This window comes from Lynx canadensis, chromosome A2 (assembly GCF_007474595.2).
Source record: "Lynx canadensis isolate LIC74 chromosome A2, mLynCan4.pri.v2, whole genome shotgun sequence".
NCBI classification, from domain to species: domain Eukaryota; kingdom Metazoa; phylum Chordata; class Mammalia; order Carnivora; family Felidae; genus Lynx; species Lynx canadensis.
Window position 1 is genome coordinate 57813876 of NC_044304.2, and position 24935 is coordinate 57838810.

General features: G+C 48.0%; 1 protein-coding gene across 1 annotated transcript in view; it reads right to left on the bottom strand.

Moving 5' to 3' along the window:
* EEFSEC (eukaryotic elongation factor, selenocysteine-tRNA specific) overlaps positions 1–20229 on the bottom strand; it is a 252003-nt gene extending 231774 nt beyond the window's left edge. The window contains exon 1 of the mRNA XM_030307536.1: positions 19914–20229. Coding sequence (XP_030163396.1) covers positions 19914–20229 — 316 coding nt within the window. The remainder of the gene's footprint in view (positions 1–19913) is intronic.
* Between the last annotated feature and the right edge of the window lie 4706 nt (positions 20230–24935).

Here is a 24935-nt window from a genome sequence, read left to right on the forward strand (position 1 = left end):
TGTCCCGTCTTTCCCCATGGAGGGACTTCCTCCTCTTAGCTCCAACTGCACTCACAATGTTAATAGACACATCAATGTAAGTAAGTACTGATACTCTGATTACTTCAAGTTTGTTAATTTAGTTTCTCCCCAACTACATTATCGCCAAGTTAAAAACAAGGCAAAAATCATATACTATCTACAGTATCAGACGCCTCCCACCTAGCCTGCCTTCCCAAGCAAAAATAAGTGAGAATTCTGACGTGAGACTTCTGACAATGTTTTATTTTTAAAGATGAAAAGATCAAATCATATTTGGTTATGATCACCATCGCTAACACCATTTGTTGAGTATTTTATAGGTTACAGGCATGAAGGTAAGCACTATACATAGATGATCTCACCAGATTCTCACAAAAAACCTGCAAGGTGATTCTCCCCACTTTGAAGATGACAAAACTGAGATTCAGAGCAATGCATCATCACAATCTAACCTCAGAGCTGGGGCTTAAACCTAGGCCAGCATGCTGAATCTAGCTCTTTCCATGACTCCTTATAAATAAGCATAGCTAAGTGTCAAAAGCCTCTGTTAAGGGAAAGAGGACCACAGTGCAAATCTAGACCCCTTAGGGTGAGCACATCATGGACGCCAGAGGAGTACCCGTGTGCCTCACTGGGACCCCCCACTGAACCTGTGTTCTCCCAAGTTGTGAAGAGAAGCCAGCCAGCTCCTTCTGGCACTAAGTTCCCCCAAAGCAGCAACCGTGTCTTCTTGAGCTTTCCAAAGCCCGCACTGTGTCGGGCGGGCAGAGCCCACGTTGCTGGTACTCATGAAATGGTAAGCAGCTGTTGAATTTTATCAGCCCTCCCAAAGAACTTCCCCCAGCATCTGCCAGCCTCTACCTGGCCTGACACCAGGCCAGCTTCACCCGGAGGCCCGTGCCCATCTTCCTTTAAACCTTGCTCATCATGTCACCCCATCACCTACGGCCCTGGCTGCATAACAGTGGGACCGTGAGAGCTTCTGTTTGCTCCTCTTTACAGCACTCCTCACGAACCCCAAAACTAGCCATGGGGCTGGCACCTGGCACCTTCCTTTGAAAGCAACAGGAAACATTGAAGAATTTGAGACCAAAGACCACAGAAGAGGAAATAATTTCTGGCATTAGAGCATCTCCACAGCATGAGATTTAATCCCAGGCTCAGAACCTCAGAACGACTTGAAGAAAAGGGGGGTTTTGTTGCAGTACAAGTAGGGAAAGGAGGGGGAGGAGGGGTACAGAGAGGGGAGAAGAGAGAGGGGGAGGAGGAGGGGGGAGGAGAAGGGGGAGGGGGAGGAGGAGGAGGGAGGGGAAAGGGGCAGAAGGGGGGAGGAGGAGGCGGAGGGGGAAGAGGCAGAAGGGGGGAGGAGGAGGCGGAGGGGGAAGAGGCAGAAGAGAGGAGGAGGAGGGGGAGGGGGAAGAGGGAGAAGGGAGGAGGGGGAATGGGGGAGAAGGAGGAAGGAGGGGAAGAAGAAAAAGAAAGAAAAAGAAAGAATGCCGATGATGACATTAGACAGGAGAGAGGCCAGCTTTGTCCTGCATCCTGTTCAATAGCCAAGTAAAACAATGAATCTATTTTTTCCCTCCTCTTCTTTGCCTTAAAAAATTCAAGAATTTCATTTCCTTCTTTGAAACATAGCTCTTGCATAATTCCAGCACTCTTTCCTGCTGTCTGCAGTGCTGAGGGAAGAGGGCGTTTGACTCTCCCCAGCGACCTCAGAAGTGGAGGCATTCCCGGGCCAAACCTTGCAGCGCGAGCCTGCAGGCCACAGTGGCCCTGGACGCGGCTTCCACTCACTGCGCCTTTACCACGCACCCAGAAGGAGGCCGACTGCATCACAGTCCCTACTGCTAAGCCTAACTGCAAACCCCAGAGGCAGGCATCAGTCCTTTTTTATATGGGCAAAGAAACGGGTTCAGAAAAGCACAGTGTCCACATTCACGCACCAAGCTAGTGGAACAGCCAAAATTTCAGTTTAAATCTTGTCTTTCTGACTCTGGTGTGCAGCCTCTAAACTCTCTGGGAAGTTCTAGGAGGCAAAGTCTGAAGCCTCCTCTGGATTTCCCAAAGGCAGCTATTAATTAGGCATGACAAGTAAAGTATCGAAGTTTCCAGTGTTTGCAAACTTCAAAATGTTTACTGGCTCCAAAATACAAAAAGAAAACGGCAAAAACTGGAATTACTCAAAGTTGAATTAAATGTCTGTTAAGATAGAAGAGGATGCCACCAGTACACTTAGGATTCAACGCCGACAGAAGCATGTAGAAACTGTATTTTCTGTGGGATGTCAGCACATTTTATTTCTGTCCGGCTGCTTTCTGGGGAGGGGAGTAGCAGGGAGGGGATGGCTCAGGCCACAAAGGTCTTAGAGCAGCCCTCGGTTTCTCCGGCCCTTCTTACCAAAGAGCACTCCCACCAGACACGTGGGCAGACCCCGAGGAAACAGAGAGGGGCTGGCCTCTGAGAGTAGAGACTGGGGCAAGCATTTCCTATGGGCAAGAGCTTTCCCAGCCTCTTTGGAGTTCCCATCCCCAAAAGACCGCTGGGCAAATGGGTCCACGCAGTCCCCCATCCATCTGAGAGACGGCCGGCGAGGCTGGAGGCAGCCAGACAGTGCCAGGCTGGGGCCCCTGGGCCCCTCTGCCATCATCCACATGTGGGCACAAATGACCCCTGGCGCTATCTTCATCTGGGGACACCCTTTTCAGCAGCACTTCCTCTATTTCCAACTCTTCCACGGTATTGGTAAATATTGATAATTACCTCCAAATGCAAACGCGACACAGTTTGTGTTTTGAAATGTGGATCATAATTCAAATTGGAAGCTGACACTAATCATTTGATGCTCACTTGAAAAGACCAGATAGGCTGTGCAGGAACATTTCAGTAGGGGGAATGATAAGGAGAAGGGAAATAAAAATTATTGGTATTTACTCAGCCTGCAATGCTTGTGGAAGGAAACTCTTTTAAAAGGGAGCACTTCAGAATGGTTATTCAATCTGAATTTTACAGATAGCACTGGAAATATTTTCTCACAGAATGCACTCTATCTCTACCATCATATCTCGCCGGTGTGCCGTTCACGTCTTTCATTGCAGGAATTCTCACTCAATTTTGCTCCATTATGAGCTGACGGTGACCCAGAGTATACAAGGCATTCAAGAATCTGACTGGAAATTACTACCAAGGAACATCTGTCCTATTCCCCGCTTGCCAACCCTGCCTTAGGGAGCGAAGATGGAAAACAACCCAGAATCCACACGCAGAAACAACTTTTCATTCCCCTTACAAACTAGGTTGCTTTGGAAATTGAGGGCTCCGGCATTTTTCAGAAATTATGTTCCTGGAAAAACATGGCGTGAGCCTCTTTTGAAAGCCTGCAGCTCAAAAACCTTCCTTTCCTACCCAGACCCTTCTAATAAAAGCCAGGACAGGAGCTTCACGGGGAAGCAAACGAGAAGGCCACCCGTGGTTCTCCTCACTCGGCACTGTCAGATTCAAATTCTGTACTAAATGCTACTGATCAATTAAAGACCGTGAGGATGTCATACACGCTAATATATTCCACAGTGTATGCGGCATCTATCTTATGGACACACTCACTTTGGAAGATTTATGTTGCGATTAGAAAAGATTAGAAGAAGACATCTGATTTCATATAGGGCTAAGCCTGGGAACCCAGCTTTTCTCGATGGCTATCAGGGGATCGGGGCGGTAGCATGGCACCCCCCCACCTAGATTTCATTTTGTCTTGTTGCAAATGCTCAGAGGGGCCGAGCAACAGACACGCTCAGTGAATCAAATAAAAGGATAACCATCCATGCCTATGTTTCTAGCCTCGTGTCCAACAACCACCCCCAATGCCCACGGGCTTATAATCGGTCAGGGTCGCAGGGATCAACATCACAGTAACCGCTCCCTACTACGTGCCACAAGTTTTGCAGACATTTTCTTTGATACAACCACACCGCACAAGATAATCACCTGCATGCCAGGTGTGCAAACAGGCTCAGAGAGGTGAAGGGGCACTGCCACTGGAACACGTGGCTCCTTCCACCTCACCATCCCGCTCTCCGTCACTTCAGGCATTTCCTTGGGGCACTGGCCCTGGCTGCCGCTGTCGCTGTGCATCAAGCCCCGTTGAGTGTCAACCTGCTGGAGGTACCCGGTACCCACAGTTCCAGGTTGGGGGGCGGCAGGGACAAAATAGGTGCGAGGACCCAATTCTGGCACAGGCTGCTAACTCGTGGGACAGGGGACTGCACACTCCTGTGGATCTCTCTGGCCTGAAAGCCTCCACAGAAGAGCACGCGAGAGTTGAAAACAGGCCAATCCTTATACAAAAGCAGACATGGCCTATTTCAGATAGTAGATTGTGCCCCCGGGAGGCAGAGAGATCACCTTGTTTTCTCTCCTGGAAATTCCTCGCTCTGGTTAATACCATGAACTTGCAGAGAAAGGTTGATAACTGGAGCCCACATCTTCGAATGTTTTAAAAGTTAAGTCAGATAATCTTTACACTGATGTGAAAGGGGGAGAATATACATTTGACCTCTTGCTTCAGACAAAAATCTTTCCATATGGTTTTTAATGAGAAAGCATTTGTTTTGCCTTCGCAACACTTTTTAACCTCTGCCGTCGTAGGTACGAGGCTGCAAACCGTACTTTCGTTTGATTAAAAAAAAATAAAAAATAAACGTTGAAAGAAACAATATTTTTCTTTTTAGGGAAAGAAAAGATAGCAAGCAGCTATTTTCTGGAAGGGTCAGGCGCTTAAAGGCATATATGGGAAGCCATCGTGGCTGTGGCTCACAGTTTATTTTGTCTTGAAAAAGTCCGAGGTCATTCTAACTATGCTGACCTGTTAACCTACACACTGATCATCTCCATCCGGGACCGTAAGCAAACACTGCCCTCTTGTGCACCGAACAGTCCCGAAGTCGGCATGGAGATGGGTTCTACCCACCGCCCCGGGGACGGCTTGCAATTGTACCACTGCCTCTTTGGGGCCTGGAGACGTGTCAGGAAAAGGATGACACACATCTGTTACCAGGGCGCTTGCTAAAATGTCCCCAGATTGCCTTCTGAGACAGATTTCGAGATAAGAGGAAGAGAGGAAGATTCAGCTGAAGAAATCAAACCAAAAATAACTAGAAAATATTCATTCCTCGAAAAGAAACTTCACTGGTTACCATGGCAAGTTTTCTCATTATGTACCTTAAAAACTTAGAAACGGCTAATGACTCTACAATAACAAGTATACAGTACTTTTTTATCTGGGAAATATTTGTCAGGCAAAGAAATTCCATTTGATTCTAGAGGGGGAAAACAGGGGGGCATGGGAAACCCAGGTTGCTCTTTCTCAAAGGAATCCCCCAAAGTTCAGTGACATGGTCCGCTTCTCCTTTCTGAAAAACCCCAACCTGTTATAATTACCTGCAAACATTCCCCCAGCCTGAGGCCATGGCTGTCCCCAGAAGACCAAATTGGCATCTCAAGACAGCTTTAAAGAACATAAACTACTGTTCTCTTATTAAAGAACTTGACAAAAATCAAAGGCAGAAAAATACCCACTCAAGTCTGAGGGCAGGCTAGGCCTGCTTGGCAGGAGCCCCAGGGTAAGGTCCTGGGCTCTAAGTGGGTCTCCAGCTCCAGTTCTGAACCATAAACCATTGAAATGTTGTAGCCACGACTCTACCCTTCCGGGCACAATCCAGGATGGGCCAGATCTCCTGCTGAACTCACTTTCGGGGGAGAAAAGGAAGGCAAAGTTTGCCCCCAGTGCAGTACCTTCCACCCAATGGGCACCCCAGAAGGAAAGGGGATGGAGAAAATATTTAGGGGAGTGTGTTTCAGGGGCTGTGGCCAGGACCCAGAAGGTGGGCTGGGTGCCAGCAACTTCAGCTACTTCACTTACCATCTCTGATATCCAGTGCTTGGTTTTAGTGCTTTCGGAATGTATCCGTAAACTTCACCTGGCTTGTAAATCACGATCAGTCAATGTTAAATGGCCAAACAGGAGCACAGAATGGTGGAAACTGTCTAGTTCACTTTGTGCCAGGATTACCAGCCAACTCCTGTTTCCACTTCAGCCCCTCCCTCTATCATGGGAAGAAAATAAGGGGTACAGTACCAGAAACAGACAGGACTAAGGGTGGGTAAAGGCCAACAGGATGCAGGATGGCCACCCTGAGACCATTCACCTCCAGAAGGCTGGCAGTGTCCCGTCCCCCTGCTCTCTGTCCTCCTATCAGAATGATAAGACATATGGATGCTTTATCTTCCAGCCAAACAAAGACTGACGTGCACCTCAAGTATACATATCCAGTAGGGCACCCCACACCAGGTCCCTTTTGTGGAAAACAGCTCTGACACAGTCAGCTAGAGTGACCCTCTCTCTTGCACCACAGCCCCTATCTTTCTCCTGCCTCAAAACCCTCCCATGTGCTACTCCCTCCCAGCACTCCAGCAGCCGGGACTCATGCTCAACCTTCCAATTTTAGCTCAACCTTTTCCTCAGAAAGGCCTTCCCTGGCCTCCAAATAAAGGAGATTCCCCATGTCCACTCGTGCGTCTCTGGGCATCCTCTAGCATCCTTCACAGCACTATCACAATTTCCAGTTCTGCGCATTTCTGTGTACTTCCGTAACGTCTGCCTCCCACTACCAGGTGGCGAGCTCCCCGAAACCACAGCCACTTCTGCCTTGCTCACCAATGGAAACCCACTTCCTAATTGTATATTACTCTGAATTTGCTGAATGAATTAACTGATGTCATGACACACCTTTCCTTCTACAATGTCTGATCTTAAGAAGTACAGTCCCCTAGGACACTAGAATCCTGGGAAAAGGAATGAAAGAGAGCTGAGGAACCAAGCCAGGTGCTCGGACAGCCCCCAACCTGTTGCAAAGAGTAGGCGACAGAACAAACAAGAGCTGCCTGGACAGGGACTGGAAAAGTCAGGTCTCCGATGCTGCAACACCCAAGGTACCAGCCCCTGAAGCCCACAGGGGCCTAGGACTGTGAGGTCACACATTTTCAGGTGTCCTTTGGGTTTTCCTTCAAGAGAACACAAGAACTCAACGGTGAAACTGGCTAGCTGATGGGGGTGACACAGAGTCTCGGGGCAGGGGTGGGGACAGGACGGCAGGAGGAGTACCAATTCCCTACCCTCTTGCCTCAGGGAGCCCCCTTCTTTTTCCCTGGCAAGTTTCATATCATGCAAGCAGTTTGTAATGGTATGTGAGCCCCAAGTTTACAACTGTCTTCCCAAGTTCATAAGAACTTGGTGCTCCAGGGAGTTTACATTCAGGAGGAACTCCAGGCCCAAAGCTTGACCAGCACAGACAGGAACCTCTTTCTGTCATGTTGTCAACCAGACCTGGGTAAAGCTAGGGTCATCCGCTGGACAGCTAACACGCCCGATCTACCTCTGGGGGGCCTCCTCTCCCTTCACCTTCGAAGCCTACTTGCAGAACAATCACTGGCACTGGCCACAGGCTTGCATTATGCTCATTTCCCCATCCCCAAGCTCTGGGGCAAGTTTAAAAGTCCTCGTCCTGTCTCAGAATCAGGTCTGAATTAATACCCTTCCTCAAAAGAACTCCAGTAGCAAAGTGAAAACAGACGCACTAGACAATGCCCTTTGAAAGCCCCAGCAGGGGCGACCGGTGACAATGCAGCCCCTGGCTCTGAAAGAAACCTTAAGGTTAAAGGTTCACAGAGGCAGAAGAATTACCAAAGTACAAGTTTGTTCAAATTTCCTCCGGCAGATTTAAACAACCAGGGTCAAGCTGAAGACTGCTGGCAAAAACCTATGAGACAACTCAGCCCCTTTGAACTGCGTGGAGAAAGGAAAATATACGGTCTGGGAGGGATCTATGTTATAGCTTTTAAAAATGATCTTGAAAAGGTCACCCCTGTTAACTCAAAATCAGCCCGTTGAAGGATGTTTGAAAACCGCTTCTCTAAAACAACAGGGCTGCCGGGCCCTCACCGTGTGCGGTGAGCAGCACTGAGGTCGCCGTGTTCCCGGCATTAGTGTGCTGACCCTCTGTGGGCCATGAAATTAACCATCAGCACGGCAGAAATCTGCTCTGAGTTAAACTACTTTGCTACGCAAAGTGGCCTGAAAATGAAATATGAGGACTGAACTTCCACTGAAAGATGAACTTGTCTAACCTCAAGGCAGGCTTCCTCAATATGAACTCTGTGTGGCCATTGGTTTCAAGCGCCACAGGAGGGTAGGTAATTGCCACAGGCAGTGGGAAATGACCCCTCCATCCATCCATCCATCCATCCATCCATCCATCCATTCGTTCATTCACTCATGTCTGCAGGCACCAAACATTTACTCAGGGCCAGGCCCTGTCCTGGGCCCCTGGAGACAGAGCTGAATGATAACAGGCTCCTGCCCTCAAAGGGATCAAGTCCAGTGGGAAACATAACCCAGTATATAGAAAACGACAACAGATGGGGAGAAAATGAGATCCTGGGGTAGAGAGGATGTCACAGGCCCTCAAATGAGGGTCACCTAATTTAGGCTGGGGAAAGCCAACAGTGAGGCTTCCCAGAAAAGTGAACGCAGCCAGATGACGCAGCATCGAGAGAGCATGGTGTCTGTCCAGAGACCTGCAAGTAGTTCGTTAATCCTGGATCCTGAGAGAGACAGAGAGACACACAGCCGTCCGGAAGGACTGATGTCAGCCATGCTGAGGAGTTTGGCCTTTACACCAATGGAGAGCAACTCAAGACTTTCAAAACAGGGAGGTAAAATAACTCTATTAGCAACTTAGAAAGAGTCCTTGGCTACAGAGGGGAGGACAATTTCAAGAAGGGGTGCTGGAAGCAGAGAGACCGTGAAGGAACGTTGTCCTCATCCAGTCGGGGACTAACGGAGGCCTGTCTTAAGGGAGCAGCTGCGGTGACGGGGAAGCCTGAAGGACACGCAGGAGGGACAAGACTTGGTCACCGATTTATATGAAAGAGGACATACTGAGGATCATTTCAAAGGTCACGCCACAGGAGAATGGAGGTGTCATTCCCTGGGAAGGTGAGGAAACAGAGAGGGTGGTCTTGAAGATGTGGAGTCTGAGGGCCTGTGATGTTCACTGCCGAGGAAACTAGCCCAATAAGCGGCTGGAGACACAGGTCCAGACCTTCATATTGAAATGTAATTAAAATTAAGTAAAATGAAAATTCCGGTTCCTTAGCTGCACTAGCCACAGAGCAAGTACTCATTAGCCACACGTGGCTCACAGCTACCATACTGAATGGTGCCACCAGAGAACATTCCCATCATCACATCCCATCTGTAGCAAAGTGCCGATCAAGGCCCTGCAGACTTTTCTGAAAAACTGTCACTCGCAGTCAAAGTGTCTGTCAGCCCTCTCTTGGCCACGCTGAGTGCTGCTGGGAACAATGTCTGTGCTGGCAAACACCAGCTTCCCTTCTCAGTCCTTCCATCTGTGCAAATCCTCAAGAGATGGAAGTCTTCTTATGTGGTCTTTTTTTCTCTAGAGCAGAAGTTCTGAGGACTCTCTCTGAACGTGCCCTGGATCATCGTTTCAGAGAACAGTGAACACCAAGTCTGCAAGCGCATGCGAGGGCCTTTGGTGCTTATGGCACGCGGCCCTGAAAGCCACCCAGAAATGACCACAAGCAGAGCTAATTTTTTAAAGTGCCACGCCGCAATGTAACGGGGAAGACAGAGCTCTAGTCCCGGTCTCAGATGACCAAGGACATGCCACTGACCCTCCCTGAGCTTTAAGCAGCCCAAATAAATCTATGATAAAGAATGAAGCCATAAGGCCAGACAGGGCGGGTTCCTGAGGCCAAGCAGGTCAATGCTAGCAATTCCAAGCACTAATTTTACAAGAAAAAAAGTCAGGTTTATCTTTAGGTAGCACCTGTGTATGCCACCAAATAAATATCCTCAGGAAGTAGGTTAGAGACAAAGGAAATTATTTTAGTCTTCCTGAAGGCCCCAAGACAAGAGAGGCATCATCACAACATAAGAGATATGGAAAGAGGGAAAGTCAACTTCTCTCTCAACAGCAAAACTTGTTTCTTCTCCTGCCAAGAGAGGATCACCACATTAACTAAGTCCTCCCCACTCTCTCCCCACCCAACGAAGGCCACTTCAAAGCAGCAGGAGCCTAATCACACAGCACAAGAAAATAAAAGACCCAATTAACAAAAAACAAAACTCAAATAATCCGGGGGAGAATGGAAGCTGAAATCTCTGTTTTTGACAAATTGACTTGTATATAAACTGCTCCTCAGGAGCCACAGTTCCTACCAAAGTAGGCGTGGGCGAAGGCCTGAGAGCAGCACAAGCAAACCGGGGTCTCTGAAATCAGACGGGGTTCGACCCCCGCCGAGCCAGAGACTGGTCTCTGGAGTCTTGTTTTTATGGGCTGTACAATATAGAGGGAAAGGATCACCTCTGGCTGGCAGGGTGGAGAGAGAAAATCAAGGGTCTAGAACAGTGGCCAGCAAACAATAGATGTTCCCAAAACGTCCATTCCCCATCTTTCCTTCTGAGAGGCAGACCTTCCTCAACTCTGCTCTGCACTCCCCCGTCGGCAACGCCAGAGCCACAACTTTCCCCCTGATGGTGTCCATCCTGCCTGTGGTCGCTCTCCCTCTCCCTGCCAGATCTGGAAGCCCAGACCACTTCCCACAGGCCCTCTTCTCAGACTCTTTAAAAGCCAGCAGGATCTCTCGGCTTAAAACCCACCCACCTGCTTCCAACAACAGACTCTCCAAGCTCCTGAGTTCTGGAGCCCAAGGGTCTCTGCAGCTCAGCCTCTCATCCTGCCTCTTCCCTGTGAGCTCTACACTCCAGCCCTCCCTTCTCCCCTGTGTGTCTGTCCACTCCAAGTCCTCGAGCAGGAAAGCCTCCCATCTTCCCCACTGGGAAAATCTCAGCCATCCTTCAAAGCTCTGACAAGACAGCCCCTCCTCCTAACTCGCCCATGACCCTCATGCCCAGCCTTACCTCCTCCCACTTCTCCTGCTGACTGACTGCCCTCTTCTTCGGCCAAGTTTGCTCTCACACCTCTGACTGATCAGGCTGTTCCCTGGGTCTGCTCTGCCCTTTCTTTTTCTCTGCCTGGAAACCTCCAGGTCAGCCTTCCAGGTCCAGCCCCGGGGTCCCCTCCTGGGGGATGCCCTTCCGGCCTGTCCCAAGCAGAGGCACTCACACCTTAAGCTCCTCTTTTATAAAGCCCTTCTGACTCTGCATCTTGTCTCAACTGGCTGTTGGCGCTTCCTGCTCTTCCCTGGCCCTCTGGACTGTGAGCTCCTTGAAGACAGGCACATCTGTATCTGCCCTCACATCCGACAGAGTGTACAACAGATGGCTGTAGAGTCTCTGAATAAATGGGTGAAAACACCAAATAACAGTTCCATCTGATCCTCTCCCACCACATGGGTTGACAAGTCCTCAAAATGGGGGCTACAAGCCCAAATGTCTATGGGGCCCAAGCAATCTGAAGAGCACACGCCCCTTCTACTCGGTTCCAGGACTGTGCCACCACGCTAGAGCGTGGAAATCTTCTTGTGTTTCTAAAGAAGCCAGGAATCTGGGTCATTAAATGAGGTCACCTGATTTTTTTTTTTTTAATTTTAAATATTAGATGGGCCACCAAAACACATCTGCAGGCCAGATCCCAGACAAGACCCTAACATGAGAGGAGACCCTACCACGGGATGAACAGACAGGATGACCCATCTCTGGCCAGGCACTAAGGACAGAAATGGGCAGATCCAGGAACAGGTCCACAGGGACCCCAACAGGCCTTCCATACACAAGCAAATGGCACTTACTAGACACTTACCTTAGCCCAGATAATGTGTTGGGTACGTTTAATCCTCTCAACATATATTCATTTACTTAATTCAATTCAACTCAATTATTTACTTAACGTTTTTGTTTTTGTTTTTTAATTTGAGAGAGAGAGAGCATGAGTAAGGGAAAGGGGGAGACAGACAATTTCAATCAGGCTCCACACTCAGCATGGAGCCCAACAGAGGGCTTGATCCCACAACCCTGGGATCATGACCTCAGCAGAAATCAAGAGTCAAACACTCAACTGATTGAGATAACCCACAGAATGGAAGAAAATATCTGCCAATCATCCATCCATCCATCTGTCCGTCCGTCTGTCCATCATGTATCTGGTATCCAGAGTACACGAAGAAATCTTACAACTCAATAATAAAAACCAAATAACCCAATTAAAAGATGGGCAAGGCATCAGACAATTCTCCCAAGATCACTAGCCATCAGGGAAATACAAACGAAAGCCACGACGAGCTACCACTTCACACCCACCAAGATGGCTACAATCTAAAACACTGACAATAACAAGTATTGGTAAGGATGTACAGACACTGGACCCTTGAATGCGGCTGGTGGGCATGTGAAGTGACTTGGCTGCCGTGGAAGACTGTCTGCCAGTTCCTCGATAAGTAGAAATAGTTACTCTCTGACCCAGCAGTTCCATTGGCAGACATACACCTAAGGGGATAAACACACACGTCCACACAAAGACTCGTACGCAAATGTTCATAGCAGGATTATCCTTAATTGCCAAAAAATGGCAATGACCCAAATGTCCTTCAGCTGATGAATGGATTAAAAAGCAGTCTATCCATACAGTGGAATACTATTCAGCCATAACAAGCAACGAAGTACAGCTGCAGAAGCAGCTGGGGAGTTACTGTTTAACCCGTATAGACTTTCAGTTTTTTTAAGATGGAGAGTTCTAGAGACAGATGCCATTGAACTATAAACTTAAAAATGGTTAGATGATAAATTTTATGTAATGTTGACTTTACCACAATTAAAAATAAACTAAGAAAATATTCTTTAAAAAAGGAACGAAGTGTATATACTTCACGCTACAACATGGATGAGCCTTGAAAGCATCACACTGAGCAAAAGAAACCAGATACAAAAGGCCACGTATTAGAGGACTCCACTTTTATGAAATGTCCAGAAAAGGTAAATCTGTGGACATTAGGCAGACAGATCAATGGCTGCCTAGGCCTAGGGGAGGGGAAAATGGAGAGTGACTGGTAATGAGCATGGGTTTCTTTCTGTAGTGATGAAAATATTCTCAACTTCAATTGTGGCAACGTCTGTTCACGACTCTGTGTGAATATACTGGAGACCACCAAAGTATACATGTGAAATGGCACATTTTACAGTATGTGAGATATGTAGCTCGATAAAAATGTTTACAAACATTACTGAGTATCTACTATGTGCTAGGCCCTGAACTGGCCCCGGAGCTACAGAGACAATTCAGACGCTGTCCCTGATCCTGCGAGGCCTTCAGACGCATGGGAACGATAGAGGGAAGCCAGCCATCACAGCAGAGCAGGAGACACACGAGGTGCCATCTGAGCCAGACCCTAGAAGGGCTCATTCCTGCTCCTTGCCCCGCCCTGAGACCATCTCAGGAATGCCAGGCTCCACCTCACCAGGACACAGGCCTCCGGATTACCCAGAGCTCCAGACCCTGTCACCTTGGGCACAGTCTCAAAGGGGACAGACTCGAGCTCCATGACAAGGGTGCCCCATCCCCAGCTTGTTCGAGGCTCCAGCCAACAAAAGAATGACCGAGCAGGGAATATGTCTCAGGGCTTCATTTACGGGTTGTTTCCCGGGACGCCTGCCCAAATCTTATTCCAACCTGGATGAAGTGATTTTGAAGAAAAACCCAGGAGACAAAGAAGATAGGAAACAAAGGAGATGCTAAGCAAAAAGTTTAAAAGCAATTAATTTTAAATGATTACAGCTTTACCAAAAGCTGTGGCTACGATTTCCTTCTGACTTTGATTATAACCTTCCAGCAAAATATTTGCCTCCAGAAGGCAAAGTCTTTGCATTATTTTCTATTCCTAGCATGACTACAAAAATATTCTTTGATTTAACATTTGATATGTTTTGTTCTCAAGGGCAAGCCCCATGAGAAGAAAAATGTACCCCAACAGAATGAAATATGACTACCTGCTTCCATTTTTCTTTCCTGTTGGTTCCTGCTCAAATATTCTGCATTAATTTAAACTCAAGGCTGTGTCTCTGATGTTGTGTTACTCCCACACTGTCACCCAAACCAAAGCAAAGTCACCCGCTGTCCAGCACTAAGAGAAAGTGTGGCAAACAAAGCTCAACTTGAGAGTCTCCTGGAGACAGCTAAAGGCACTCCAACTTGGAAGGAGATCAGGAGGGGTCAGAGAGTGATAAGGTAGCAGGCAAAACAGAGCAACTTGTATTTAAATATAGGCACACTTGGCACTGAGGGCAGCCGACTTCCTGCTGGACAGAACGAGGTTTTAGGCACATGAGCACAAGAGACACCAGTACTGGCCTCAGTTTCACTCGATGGTAGAGGGCATCCCAGAATGGACACCGGAGAGGGGAATCTGCCGTTATGGTGCACACCTTTTAACAAAGAAGAGAAAATAAAACGCAGCCATCCCTGAGTGAGCATGAAGGTAAGGGAACTAAGGCCTGGCGGATTCTAGGAGCCAAAGGAGTTAAGATTAAAGAAGCATTTCCATTTATATCGACTCCTTTAAAAAGGTCTCAATATTTCAGGACACACATATATGAATACCATAATACAACATAACGTATTTCTACACCAAATCATAAGACGAGAGGCAGAGAAAACCAAAATTGGGGTTTTTGTTTGGTTGACTGGTTTTACATTAGAATAATGCCCAAATTCCTTGTGCAGCTAGGCCCCTTTGCTGTCTCCGCTTATAGAGCCAGCACACTGCTTTCTGGGCAGATGCCCAAATGGTAAGGTAAAAAATCTGGTCGAAAACACACATTCATTCACACACCTTGGTTCACGGGTCCAAAGAGAGCATCTCAGACAGACTGCAGAAAGACTGCAGGACACATTCCTCGATAAAACAAGCCAGAGGGACAAGCACTCTCTCCACATCAGCACCAAGAGGCACGGAGTTGGAAAAACAGAGAAAGAAGGCAAAGTAGCAGTAAGTTTTACAAAGAATGTTTTCTCCCAGGCTGCGGAGACAAAGAGCCCCAGGGCTGCTGACTGTTTTCCCTCCAAAGAGAGTAACCAAGTCAGACTTACAAGGCTTTGGCAGCTCTCATCGGCTCCAGCCAGGCAGGGCCCAGAGAGGGTCCAAGCCCTGCAGGAAGCAGCGCTTAAACGGTGGGCAGAGGAGGCGAGGGATCAGGGCGACAAGTCGTGGCAGAAGAGCTGCTGTTCATTAACAACTGGAACAAAAGACCAGGAGACAATACACTGTTAATCCTAGCAGCCACCAGAGGACTATAAATTGCCAAGCCAAGATACCAGCATTTTTCAGCTCTCCTCTTTCCTGCCAGAGTTAGATTGAGGATGGGTCCAAGTCCCTCACCCCCCACCCAAGTCTTTAAAACATACATTACTGAATCTTTTTGAAGTTCTAACCCTGAAAGATTTATACCCTAAAATGGATTAGAGAAAAATACTGCCCTGAGACACTACTGCAGGGGGCTGCAGTGGATGGATACACTTTTTCATTCCCATTGAGAATGCCAGAGTAGGAGCTGTGTGGTCAGATCCACATGGGTTCAAACCCAGCTCTGACACTTATGAACTATGCTTCCTGACTTCTCTGAGCCTGATTTTTCATCTGTAAAATGGGAATATCACCTCTTACCTCACAAGATTGCTTTGAGTGTTAAAAGGAAAAAAAAAAAAAAAACCCATAGCATAAGGGCAGCACTAAATAAATGCGGAGTATTACTGTCACTATTAACCTCCCCAGTACCACAGGAGTTTTATCTATGGCCACATGGATCAAGGAGATAAAGCCCAATTTTCTCTAAGTTAAGAAAGGATTCTTTTGGGTAGTGAAAGCACTTTGAGGGGGAGGGGAGCAATGGAATTAAAGAGAACAGGCTTTAATATAAGATATATTAAACTTCAGAGATATCATCGTGGAACTCAGACAATCATTCTAATTTCCTCCTACTGGGGATAATGTATTCAGCAAAGAGTCTAAATCATTCACAGCAAGCCGGGAACTCCAACAGGAGCCCAATCTTCCAGCAATCCCAGGTTTAGGTGCAGTCCCTGCTGCCAGTAGGAGTTCTTGCCCGGCAATGTTGCATAGTTCCAAAGCTTAGGCCCGATCCTGTCACAACCCTGTTTTAAAAGCCTTCCAAGAACCTTAGGAGAAATCTACACTAAGGGCCTAATCTAAGCCCAATACTTACCACTCTATAGGATCTGGCCCACTAACCCTTCTACCTTTATCTTCGACATGTCTCCCTACACGCCATGCTGGTTTCCAGACACAACTAAACGGTAGCAGTTATCTCTGACTCTAAACAGACAAAAAGGCGGGTTTAAGTCACAGATCCTTGACCAGGCATTTCCTCCACTAGGAAGGCTCTTCGTTCCCTATCACATCCTATACCCCACCCACAGCAAAGTGCTTTTGGCCTGTGTGCCAAAAGCTCTGATAGGTCACTCTGCACATTTGACAATGCCCCCTCCCCAGCTCTGCTGTTAGCTCCCAGAGGGAGGGAAAAGAATCAACATGGATAGTGTACCTACTACAGGCCAGGCTCCATGCTGATTGCCTTCTGTCCACTAACCCATGAAGAAAGTTCTTTGCTCACTGTTACCATCCCACCCAGGAACTGGTACACAGCTTCATCCATTCAAACTAACCGAATGCCTATCACACACCAGGCTCTGGCCCAAATGCTAAGAATATGTTGGGGAAGAAGACAGACATGATTCCTATTCTATTCTCATGGAGGACAGAGACAATCAACAAGTAAACACGTAAGAAATACCAGATGGTAAAAAGGGCTGTAAGGAAATAAAACAGGGACATGAGAAAGTACATAGGGGAGAGAGCTGAGGATACTCTAGCTAGGTCAGTCAGAGGAGCTCTCTCTGAGGTGACACTCGAGCTAAGATATAAATGAGAAGCCAGATGTACCAAACAGAGGGAACAGCAGGTACAAAGACTGGCCCATTCAATAAGTAGAAATGAGGTCAGTGAGACTAAAGGTGGGGGGCAAGGGACGATGCTCAGAGGAAGACAGAGGCCCGACCGTGGGTTCTGTGGCCCACAAAGAAGAGGCTGGGTTTTACTCGAAGCACAGAGAGAAGCCACTGGGAAGTGTTGGAGCTGAGGGTTGACATGATCTGATGAGCCTCTGAAGACGGAGGCTCACTGCCTACGGCGTGGAAATGGAGGGCAAACAGGTGAGAAGTGCAGGCCCAGCATTGTAGGAGTCCAGCTGTCAGAAGCAGGGACTCAGCCGCTGGAGCCGTCTCATGAAGGCAGAGATGGCTGTGGATTTATGAGTTAGGATGATAATCAATGGTATTAACCAGATCCAGGTTAGCAGCAGCAGAGTCAGGTAAACACCAGCCCAGGGCACTTTACTTCCCAAGCCTCGGTTTCTTTATCTGAAAAACAGGCACCCCTTAGGGTTGTTGCACACATGCAAGTTCTTAGCAACAAGCATGGGCCAGAGCAGGTACTCAAATGTGCGTGTCCTTCCCCTCATTTTTCCTCATTTCTCCGAAAAGGGTGGGAATCTGCTCTATTGAAGGAAGGATAGTGGCAGCCTCGGTCTCACCATTCCACTGCGTGCAGGTCACATTTTAACGCCTATAAGAAGATAAGGAAAGTCTCCTCACTTAGGAAGTAAAAAGAGCCACAATGTAGGTACAAGAAGAGAAAAAAATCCCTCTTCTTTTCTTCTACAGTTTTACAACCGTAGGAGACCTGCTAACTGTAGACCAAACTAAGGACCTGCCAAATCCTTGGGGGTTATCATTTGGTTATATGGGATAAGGCTGGTGCATGAAACATTTTGTCCTACAAAGAGGCTCTTCATAAATGCATACATTAGAAGGGGGCAGGGGTAGTGTGAAGTGACATGGGGAAGCAGGTGAAAGAGCTCCGGCTTTGGGATCAGGAGGACCTGGGCTGTGCTATTTACCAGCAGCCTTCCCACAGTCCCAATTTCTTCAGCTATTAAATGGAAACCGCCACACTCCTTGCAGGGTTCGCCTGGGAAGTGGCAAACACACGAGAAAAGCGAAGCCAAAATAAAGAACTGCATGTGCTAGTGTGTAGAACCTCCAAAATTAGGTTCCGTGGTCACACAGCAAAGGAGAAAGCCAGACCTCAAGCCTGGCTCTGACTCCAAAAGTATGTCCTTCGCTATTCACCTACACTAGTCACTAAAAAAAAAAAAAAAAAAAAAAAAAAGTGCCTTCTTGTTTTATTTTAACCTGTCTCTTCCATCTCCAACCTAGACTGGCTCAGAGTACATGTCTTAAAATGTGCTTGGACATGACTGACCAAACAGAATTCAGTTATAAGGAGGGGGGAAGAGAAAAGGGTAGTCATCTGATGACTGAGACATAAATTGAAGACTTTAGGCAGAGTGACCTTGGGCAGGTCCCTTCTCTGAGCCTTCATTTCCTCTACTGTAAAATGGAGTAATGACCTCAGACTGCCTACAGAATGGAACAACTGGTAGGGAACAGAGATGAAAGTACTTAACACACTCATCACTGCAGCTGGGACCCCATAGGCCCAGCGACCAATGAAGCCATCTGCCACCAAGCCAATGAAACTATCTTCCTAATGTATATTTCCATATGTGCTTGTAGGTGTAGAGAATATCATATCATTGGAAGGAAACAGAAGGCAATGAAAAACAAGATAACCAAGTACTCGGGTCAGCAGTGAAGAAAAAGACTTCTTTTAGCTATACACCCTTGTGTGCCATGTGCTTATACGAATTCTTCATTTTCATCTGAAAAACAGAGCAAGTTTTAAAGCCCTGTCCATAGATTTAACTGTGGCAAAATGCGTCCAGAAAAATAATCCACAAAGGTATGATAGCAGCTTCCTCTGGAGAAATAGGAGAGGTCATTAGGGGACTTTTGCCTAATTTGTAATGGTGTATTTCACAAGCAGAATGTATTTATGTATTATCTGTATAATTAAAAATTAATTAAATGGTATATCTTCTAAGGGCATTTCGGCAGTACCCATTATGACTGAAAAAGCACTCTGCCCTTTGCCCCAAACCAGTTCAGTTTCAGGAGCTAATTCTACAGATATGTTAGCACCCCCACCAGACTTGTTCTAGAAAATTCACCGAAGCATCATTAGCAAAAACTGGAAACGAGATAAATGTCCATCATTAAGAGTTAAGAAAACGTTGGTGCCAGCGCACAAAGGAATTTTATATGACCTTTAAAAATTATGTAGCTTTGTGTGTACTGACATGGAACTCTTCGCGTTGAGTAAAATAGTGTATATGGTGTTACCATTTTGTGAAGAAAAGGAAGAGAAAGGGGGTTTACATACACACGGGTATGCTTGTCCTTAAGTGGTTTTTCTGAAATGATACAAGGAACGGGGAACAGCGGCTGACTCTGGAAATGGGAACCAGGAGACCAAAGAACTGAAGAGTGGAGACTTCTTTTTTTGACACTTTTGACATACACCCTTTTTGCAGTCTTTGTGTTTTCTTACTAGTTCGTGTATTACAAACTTATCTTCTAAAAAAAATTAATAAACCAAAAAAACAAAACTAAAAACTTTAAGGAAGGCACCTTCCTGCGCGGTCGTTGTGGGTGGTTAGAGCTTCCAAGTCAGCCAGGCCACGAGTTCGAGTCCCAGGGCCTCCGCTCCCTTGCTGCGGAGCCTCGGGCGCGTCCCGTCCGCCTCTCGCGACCTGGGTGGCCCCGGCCGTGAGGTGAGGCCACCTCCCTTCCCCGGCAGCGGCTCGGGCGAGCTCGGACCACGGGGCCCGGCCGCTCCGCCCAGCGTCCCCGAGCCCGGCTCCCGCCCCGGCCCGCGCTCACCGCCAATGATGGTCCGGATGAGGGAGGCGTGCCCGGGGCAGTCGACCAGCGTGACCTGAAGCTGCGGCTCGCCGGGCTCGGGCTCGGCTCCGGGCGCCGCCGGGGGCGCGGGCAGCGCCGCCCGCAGGCGCGCGGGCAGAGGCACCGAGAAGCACGAGAAGCCCAAGTCGAGCGTGATGCCGCGCTCGCGGCTCTGCGGCTGCTTGTCGAAGGCGGCGGTGGAGGCCGTGGTGCTCAGCGCCCGCGCCAGCGCCGTCTTGCCGCTGTCGATGTGGCCCAGCACGCCCACGTTCACGTTCACCCGCCGCCCTGCCATGCCGCCGCCGCCGCCGCCGCCCGCCCGACCCGCCCCTCCCGCGGCCGCCGCTGCGGTCCGGCCGGTTAAGCCGCCCCCCCGCAACCCTCGCGCCGGGCACGCCCGTTCCGGCCCCGAAGCTTCCGCCCTCTCGGCGCCCGCGGGCTCTGCCTGGCACTGGAGGAGAGAGTCCCGGGGTCGAACTTGACCCGGGTCGCCGACCGTGAGGCTGTTCTCTCACCTGGCTCCTGCCCCCCGAAGCCTCGAGGAGTCCAAGATTGGGCGGATCCGTCCATCCATCCATTCATTCATTTTAACAAGCCCTTGTCAATTGCCCCCTGGGTACCAGGCACTGCTTATTCACGGTACTGGGATACGGCGCTCTCTCCACGTTACACTGTATTTGGGCGGGGGTGGGAGTCAGACACTAAATAGGTGAGCCTGGAACCAGACCCTTTCAGAAAGTAAGAAGGCTTCCAGGGAAAATAAAAGCAGAGATTAAAAGGACTAGAGCACCAGGGGAAGGGAGGACAGCTAACTTACAATAAACGGTCAGGGAAGACCTCTCTCCAGTTGCTGACTGAGCTGAGGCTGGAATGTTGAGAAGGAGCCAGCCCTGGGAGAATCTGGGAAAGACTTAGAAGATGAAGGGCTGTCATCTTCTGACCCTGGAAGTCTATAGCCTGGCCTCAGGACAGGCTGTAGAGCTCCAAATTATACGTAAAATGTTATGTGCATGTGCTTGTACTGGGGAGTACATAACTCTCAAGGGATGCTTGAAGTGTCTGGAACCACTAAAAAGATTGTCAACCACGGTCACCAACCAGGGTTCACAAGCAGGTGTCTTCACTGGCTAGGCACCTGTCTCAAGGAGAGAGATTAGCAAGACTAAAACTCTTGGACTTAAAATGCCAGCAAGTGTGGAGACTGGAGACAGGAACAGCATGTGCCGCATAGAGGAAGCCACTGCTCACCTCCAGACAATTGGTACCAGGCAGGAATGCTAGCCCAGCATTGCCCATCTTCCCATTTTTCAAGAGAAGGGAGCATTTCTATATGAAATCTGACTTTTTACATGTCAAAAACTAATTTAGCTTTTAATTGAAACACTATGGTAGGTAGCCAAGCACAGAATCTACTCCATTCTGCCTGACTGCCAGTTTGCCGTCTGTAATGAGCTAGGCCGTGCTCTGATATATTCACACTTGGCAGTAACTGCTCCCTGATGCCTCCTGTGGTCCAGGCCCTGCATTAGCAGCAATAGGGTCCCCGAGGTAAACAGACACGGTTGGTCAGTCCATCCTGCTGCACAGGGAAGAGGAGGGCATGTGTTAGGATAGCTAACACCAAGCAACTGCCACTTGAGAAAACACGTGCACAACATAGGATGAAGACGGAGGGCAGGGGTTTAGAGAAGGGCCAGATAAGACACTTTGGTCGGGCACATGGCACTCACTGATGGAAAAGGTACTGCTAGGTGCTTGCACACAAAATACCCAGACAGGAAAGAAGCCGCATGGTAATCTTACTCTGAATATGTCTTTCCCAGTATAGTTAGTTTGAACAAATGGCCTTCTAATTTTTTTTAATGTTTATTTATTTTTGAGAGACAGAGAGACAGAGCATGAGCGGGGGAAGGGCAGAGAAAGAGAGGGAGACACAGAATCCAAAGCAGGCTCCAGGTTCCGAGCTGTCAGCACAGAGCCCAACGCGGGGCTCGAACCCACGAACTGCGAGATCATGACCTGAGCCGAATTCAGACGCTTAACTGACTGAGCCACCCAGGTGCCTCCGAACATGTGGCCTTCTAAAATGTCGCAGGCAAAAGCTCTGGAGAGTCAATTATAGGCTGTGATACTGTGATTTATAATAAGAAATATTTTAGGGACGCATGGGTGACTCAGTCGGTTAAGTGTCTAACTCTTGGTTTTGGCTCAGGTCATGATTTCACAGATTCATGGGTTCAGCCCCACGTTGGGCTCTGCGCTGGCAGCTGGGAACCTGTTTGGGATTCTTGGTATCCCTTGCTCTCTGCCCCTCCCCCACTGGTGCTATCTCTTGTCTCTCTCAAAATAAATACATAAACTTAATAAGAAAAAGAAGTATTTATTTCATAGGGTGCCTGGGTGGCTCAGTCAGTTGAGCATCTGACTTTAGTTCAGGTCATGATCTCAGGGTTCGTGGGTTCAAGCCCTGCGTTGGGCTCTATGCCATCAGCACAGAGTCCACCTCGGATCCTCTGTCTCCCTCTCCCTCTGCCCCTCCCCTGCTCTCTCTCTCTCTCTCTCAAATATAAATAAACATCAAAAAAAAAAAAAGAACTATTTATCAGGTCTCCCTCCTGCGCCTGGCACAGAGCTCCAAAAACCCTTGGAACTTCCTGTGATGAGAATGAGGTGTCTTTTGTTATGTTACTGAGGTGACTTTTGGAAAGCACCTAACGATGGGGGCTGGCTGCCAGGGGAGCCAACCAAGTGATTAGAGTTGGGACTTTTCACCTGACCCCTGGGGAGGGGAAAAAAGAGGAGCTGGAAATGGAATCAATCGCCAGTGGCCAATGATTTAGTCAATCATGCTTGTGTAATGATGCCTCCCTAAAATTCCAAAAGGGTGGAGTTCAGAGAACTTCCAGGTTCACTTCTGGTGAGCTCAGATAAAGCATGGAAGCCCCATGCCCCTTCCCACATATTTTGACCTATGTATCTCTTCTTTCTGGCAGTTTCTGAGTTAAATCCCTTTTTTTATGTGTTTATTTTTATTTTTGATAGAGAGCGTAAGCAGGGGAGGGGCAGAGAGAGAGGGAGACAAGGAATCTGAAGCAGGCCCCAGGCTCCAAGCTGTCAGCACACAGCCTGACGCGGGGCTCAAACCCACAAACCGTGAGATCATGACCTGAGCCGAAGTAGGACGCTTAACCAACTGAGCCATCCAGGAACCCCAATCCTTTTGTAATGAACTTGTAACCCAGTAGTAAGTTGTTTCTCTGAATTCTGTGAGCTGCTGTAGCAAATTAATCAAATTTGAGGAAGGGGTCATTGGAACTTCTGATTTAGAGCCGGTCCTCAGAAGTGTGGTGACAAACTAAACTTGCAGTTGGCTGCTGAACAGGTTGGGTGCAGTCTCATAGGACTGAGCCCTTAACATACAGAAGCTGATGCTAGCTTCAGGCACATAGTGTCAGAACTGAGTTGAATTGTAAGAGAAAACTTTACCCTTCTTCCCTCCTAGATTCTGTGGCTAACCTAATAATTAAATTGATATAAGATTCACAAGTTAGCCAGGCAAATTTGGTTTTGTACATATGAGAACTCACAAAAATATGAGACTCAAAGAAGTGACTAGAGCAGACAGCTTTTTTTATGTTTTAGATAAAGAAATAATACATTTGTGAAGAATCGACAAGAAAAAGAAACTTGGGCTTAGCATAGCAAATTAGCGAAGAAGTAAACGAGGTTTATTTATACAGCCTTCTGGGTCCTGAATTCCCCATCTCTGGCGATAAGGATGTCTTCTACCCGGGTACCCTTCGTGTGGGAAATTTATTTCCTGCTTTCAGGGAGACAAAAGAGGGCCAGCATGGTTTTATCGCACTGTGTCCTAAGTACTTTAATTCCGAATAATCCATATGCCAAAGTGACATATTTGGGGACAGCCTGCCCTGAACCTCAACCCTGTTAAAAACACCACAACCGGCCCAAAATGGAGTCACTTATGCGAAGCCCTGTGTCACCAAACTGAGCATTAACTTAGTTACAAATTTGGCTCTCCGAGAAATGGAATCTTAAACCAGTCAATGCCTGGTGTAACTTCCTTGTTCCTGCACCTTGTTCCTGCACCCCTAGTATAGTGCATTTGAGATTCGTCCACGTGGCCACATGTCACCATATCATGATTGCCTTCTTGTGGTTGTGTAGTATTCCACTGAGTGGACGGACCACCATTTGCTTACCCGTTCATCCACTGAAAGACAGGAAGACATTTTACTGGAGGTGCATTGGCAGTTTTGACTTTTAAATTATGCAAGAGTATTACCTATTCAATAAACAAGTAAATTTTTTTTAATGTAAAATAATGTCAGGGCGCCTGGGTGGCTCAGTCGGTTAAGCATCCGACTCTTGGTTTCGGCTCAGATCATGATCTCATAGGCGTGATATCGAGCCCTGGGTCGGGCTCCAAGCTAAGCGTGGAGCCTATTTAAGACTCTCTCCCTCCCTCTCCCTCTCCCCCTCCCTCCCTTGCACCTGCTTCCTCTCTCTCTCTCTTAAAAATAAATTAAAAGTAAAATAATGTCCTAAAGACACCAGTGGGACTAAGATCCTTTAATTTTTAGTCCTTAGTTGGAGAGTTATAAATGCTTCTCACTGTTGCCTGTAGACGGACTTGTCACCCCGCCCCATACCCGCCACGCTCCTCTCTGGCCCCCAAGAACCTGTGCAATCCTGCGAATGGACAGTGCCAATCCACCTTGCCCCACACTCACCCAACAGCTATGCCTTTGGCCTGCCACAACTTCAGGAAGCTTCCTCCTTATTATGTTCCGCACTAGTCACAGTTTGAGGAAGTAAATGACAAAAACCCTCCATGAAACTGACTGAAACAAAACAGAACAAAAAGGAAATTCACTGGCCCGTGGTATAGTTAAAAGTACAGGCCCTAGCAGCTGTGTGCTCATGCTTGAATCCCACCTCCGCTGTTTGAAAGTTGCATAGTCTCAGGCAAGTTACAAA